Source organism: Chelonoidis abingdonii, chromosome 5 (assembly GCF_003597395.2).
Source record: "Chelonoidis abingdonii isolate Lonesome George chromosome 5, CheloAbing_2.0, whole genome shotgun sequence".
NCBI lineage: Eukaryota > Metazoa > Chordata > Testudines > Testudinidae > Chelonoidis > Chelonoidis abingdonii.
This window is the reverse complement of record NC_133773.1, coordinates 18,609,705-18,614,752: the sequence shown is the minus strand read 5'-3', so window position 1 is coordinate 18,614,752 and position 5,048 is coordinate 18,609,705. Positions and strand designations below refer to the sequence as shown.

The 5,048-nt window shown below is 43.0% G+C and overlaps 1 protein-coding gene across 1 annotated transcript in view; it reads right to left on the bottom strand.

Moving 5' to 3' along the window:
* Positions 1-383: 383 nt before the first annotated feature.
* GPAT3 (glycerol-3-phosphate acyltransferase 3) overlaps positions 384-5,048 on the bottom strand; it is a 37,425-nt gene continuing 32,760 nt past the window's right edge. The window contains exons 9-12 of the mRNA XM_032800434.2: positions 3,936-4,021; positions 3,252-3,380; positions 2,413-2,492; positions 384-1,582 (exon numbers count right to left, since the gene is read on the bottom strand). Of these exons, the coding sequence (XP_032656325.1) occupies positions 1,462-1,582; positions 2,413-2,492; positions 3,252-3,380; positions 3,936-4,021 (416 nt within the window). The 3' untranslated portion in view covers positions 384-1,461. The remainder of the gene's footprint in view (positions 1,583-2,412; positions 2,493-3,251; positions 3,381-3,935; positions 4,022-5,048) is intronic.

The following is a 5,048-nucleotide window of genomic DNA, read 5'->3' as shown; positions in this document are numbered from 1 at the left end:
ACTGCTACCCTTGCAAGAAAGTGCTCAGGCTCTTGACTCCCATCTGTGGATTCTGATCAGAGATGGCTGCATAATGCCCTAAGAAGGGCAGGGCTCAGGTCACACCCTCTCTTCAGTATTTGCCATTGACTAGCTTAGGTTGCTCTCCACCTAGCAGGCTGGCTTTTGTGGATCCCTTTCTTAGGAAACTGCTTCTCTGAAGGTATTGTCTAGGAATCCTGGGAGGCTAATTCAATGTTTATGGATCCCACCGGGTGGTGAGGTGCTGCTGTGCCCATGTCCCTTTGTGGATCTGAGCCACACTGCAAGCCATTGCCCTACAGAAGGAGGAATAGAAGCCAGAACGAACAAGTTAGAGGAAAAATACTGCCACCACAGACACATTAGAAATATAGAATTTATTTCCCATTTAGAATAAGGCTGCAGTACACATGCATTCCCAACAGGCCATTTTTTTTTTTTTTATTTTATTTTATTTTTTTTTTTTATTTTATTTTTTTTACTGCAAATGACACATGAATCCTGTTTCGGTTTGTAATAGATATTGCTAGCCCAGTCAAGCATGAGCTGTGTTGTGGTTGCTAATCCCCACAGATTTTTGTTAAGCTGTTAGCATTCTACAAAAAAAGAATTACTGCACTTATAATAAAAATGCATCTGCTATAATACAGAGGTATCCATTTTCAGTTATGGAGCTCCCAATCATCTCTTCCCTTTACTGTTCCCAGTCTGAAGCAGCTCAGTAGTTTAGGGAATTGTTCCAATATGCAGAGATGTTTCTAGAGGAATCTCCTAAATATCTTCTCAGGTATCGGTTTCCATTAGGCAATTCTAGGGTTAGAGGCCATCCAAGGTCCTGGTTGTGTTTGAAGAGGAGGTTGTTCTGATTGCCCACCTCTCCCCCCAGTGTTTAGGGTCTGTCATTCTAGGTTATTCACCACCTCCCTGCTGCACATACACAGGAAATACAAACAAATGCATCAGGACACTACTAAAACTGCAAGACTAGTTAAGAACCGTACAACAAAAAAGCCAGCCTACAAGCATGACAAGAGAGAAAGTAGCTGTTCAGGAAACAAATTTGTTTACAACTTCCAAGTGACTTTAGCAAGAAGAGTTATTTGCACACACACGGTAATCTGACAGCATGAGGCCAGACTCACTGTATGCACTTCCCTTTCAGAGGTTCAAGAGAATGTCATGTACAGTTTTAAAAACTGCACTCCCCCCCAATTTTATGTCAGGTTCTATTCCATGATACCGGGAGCTGCAATTCAGTGGAATATCATACTTTCAAGAAAAATACATAACAAAATACTGCCCTGTGTGTATGTTCTGCCCCATCCACATAAAAGTGATACACACATTAGAATAGGTTTCATTTTTCTAAGTGGAAAACCCCACAGTATTCCTGTAAGAGCTAGTCCTGGGAAACCTAGTTGGAAAAGCTGGGATTCATTCTCATTCTGCTCCCATTGATGGATTTCCTGTTGATCCATTTCCTACTATCATCTTGCTGTAGTTTTTCTGCTGCTGCTCCTTGAAAGTGTCTTTGACTTTGGCCCTTTTCAGACCTCCATCCCTGGAGCATAGAAGACAGAAAGGATGCAATTAGATGTTAACTTCAACGTTAGGGAAAAAATGAAGTCAGAGTTGAGTCACTAAATGCCTTTGATGATCTGGGCCAAAGCCCTTAAATATATGCACCCATGTAACTTCATCTTGACTTCAGTGACAGTAGCGCTTGTGTGAATAGTATCATTTGTCCCTTAGGATACTTAAATTCCATATCCCATCTTTGGCTCTGTAGAGCACTGAATCCACTTGTGTATTTTGACTGCTCTCATCAGGGCCTTGCTCTGGAGTTTTTTCAGTATGATCCACTTATTTTATAGCACTACATGCTCTTGGGGTACCATAAACCCATACTGAGGCAGGGTGTTCAATGGGTAGGACCTGGGTTCTAGTCTGCAGGCCTGGGTCCTAGTCTCAACTCCGCTCCTGATCTGGTGTCTCTTCACTACAATAATGTCACCTCTACGTGCCTTAGTTTCTATTTAAGAACCAGGGAAGACTGTATTCTGCTTTGAAACTTTTAGCTAAAACCCACTGTTCAAGAGCTCTGTATTGTCATCATATAAATTATTAAGAAAACCTTCTTTCATGTGGAAGTGCCTGAACAGCCAACTCCCTCATTATCTACCATATTCTGGTTAAGACCATTTAAGAACACAAAGGTTGAGGCAGTCAAAGCTGTCTAGGGGATTAACACCTCTTCAACTATATAGTGAGGAAGTGTCTAAGTCCCCTAGACAGTTCAGAGAGTCTGAACCACATTCTAAAGCGATTAAGACTCAAAGGACATTTATGCAAAAATGTCACATTAAGCCCAAGCAGAATTACGTCTTGTACCAGGAAAGCTCAGTCAGTCCTCCTTGGCGAGCAATGGCTGACTTCACTCTGTTGGCAAACTGGACGGCATCTTCTCCTTCCTACAAGGGATGGAAATTAGAGTCAATTTATTTACCTATAGATGTTTTTTTAACCACACACAATTGTGCTGCAAGTCCTACCAATTATTTAGTTTGTGACCAGAAAGCTTTTGCTTTCAGGGCATTGGGCTTTGTCCTGTTTTGTTTGGGGGGCGGTGGTTGTTGGGTTGTTGTTTTTTTGGGTTGTTTTTTTTTTGGTGTGGGGGGGCGCAGAAGGTGTCAGGGAAGTGGAGTGGCTTTGACACATTAAGCTCATTCTCTGAATGTCTAGTTTTTAGCCTTCTTTTCCTTAAAAAACGTTAGTCTACTCCTCATCAGCAACCTGATACTAAATGGAAGATCACACACTTCCCAGGCAAATCTAGCACACATTTTAGGTCTGGTTTTGAAGTGATGGCAAGATGGAGAAAGTTTCCCTCAGAAAGATTGATGACTTAATAATAAACCAATTTTCCAAACAGTGAGTGTTATTCTTAGCAGCACAGCTCACATTAGCATGACTAATTGTGTAGCCATTGTGCCATTAGCACTTAGTCCCAGAGCATCACTACATGAAAAAGGAGGCTGGCCCTGTCCAACAGCTAATATACTGCAGGTACATTCTATACTTAAATACACTGGGAAATGCAAAATTGAAAAAAACAAGAAGTTGAACCATGCTACCAAGAGCATTGAAGGAGGCTCAATTTAAGATTGATTCTCTGAGCCATACTTGTTTTACATCCTATAAAATAAACCACCAGCCATATGCAAGGATACCTCTCTGACCATCGGTGGCATGTACCAGACATTGCACACAATGGCCCAACTTGTCATTATTCGCAACAGGTAGCTCACGATGTCATATTTGCTGCTGTTCCAGAACGCATCTCCAAACTGAGGGTCATACTACAGAGGGGCAAAATAGTAAGTTTAAGTCATTACCTCCAACATAAATGAACATGCAAATAATATAGATTCAAAGTGTAAATACGTGTTAGAACGCTTAACTCACAAGGCTGTATAAGAGGACATTAGTAACCATTACATATTGGCCTCTACCCCCCGAGGTAGAGTGGTAATCAAGGCTAGACCTGACACAAGCTTCTTGTTCTTATTCCTCCAAATACTGACTTGTTAATTCATGGGCTGGCTAGACCGCCCCCTGCCTACCGTCTCTCCAGTCTTCCACGTTGTAAGGCAAACGCCAGCAGAACCCACCAACAGGTTTTCACTTATTTCAAGAGAGCAACTCTAAAGAGACTGAATTACTTTCATTCATGGGTATTCAGTTGTTCACTTTCTCATGGCCAAGTACACCAGAGGACCAGTTGTAGGGCATGTGCTTCTACCAGCAACAGTACTGAGACAAACTCTTGTCCATCTCCCACCTACCCACCAAGCAGCCAGATCTTTCTACAGGTAAGCATCAACATCTGCAGACCTACTGCTATTATATTTTACCTTGATTGCAACTGGATAAATGGTCCCTCCTATTTCAAAGCTTCCTTTCTTAAACATCATTACTGATGTGTTGTTTATACAAGTGCCTGGACAAAAGAGAAGTCGGAGTGTTGGCAGTCAGGAAACCTTTGTTCTATATTCTAATGAAGTCAGACAGCAGGATTATACCAGTCTGAAAAGCAAGCAACCACTGGGGAACAGTAAAAAGCACCTCCAAGAAGCATGAGTTAGTCTTTCCAATGTCTGTGCTTCATCCAGGCCTAGACTGGAGGCTAGAGAATGGTGGGGCAGCGCTCCCCTCCCTGCAGTGCTAGAAGAGTAGGGTTGAGGTTTGGGGAAGAGGATGAAGGGGTAGGTAGAAGCAGGGAGGCCACGCATGATACACAACTGGCTGTCTGCATCAGAGAAGAAGGATTAAGCCATTTAAGGAAAAACCCTTTCAGCACTTCTTCCCCTTCATCCCACCATTTCTGGGAGGAGTTGGGGCATCCTGACACTAGATGTTTCCTATTACAAGTGTGGAACAAGATCTGTTTGAGCAATCGGAGTCACAGCAGGACAATGAAGAGCGACATAAGCACTGAGAAGCATTAAGTCCAGAGGCAGCAAAGAATCCTGTGGCACCTTATAGACTAACAGACGTTTTGGAGCATGAGCTTTCGTGGGTGAATACTCACTTCATCAGATGCATGTAGTGGAAGTTTCCAGGGGCAGGTGTATATATATGCAAGCAAGCTAGAGACTGTAAGCTGTCTGAACTCCTACCTGCCTCATGGGGCCACAACCATGATACCCCCAACCCTCCCAGCAATATCGTCAATCTATCCAACTACATACTCAGCCCAGAAGAAAAGTCTGTCCTATCTTGGGGACTCTTTCTGCCCTGCCACCCCCACCAAACATGATACAGTTCTGCGGCAATCTGGAAGCCTACTTTCGCTGTCTCGAACTCAAAGAATACTTTTAGGACAACACTGAACAGCGCACTGATACACAGGTACCCTCCCACCAACAGCACAAGAAGAAGAACTCCACATGGACTCCTCCTGAGGGTCGAAATGACAGTCTGGATCTATACATTGAATGCTTCTGCTGACGTGCACAGGCAGAAAT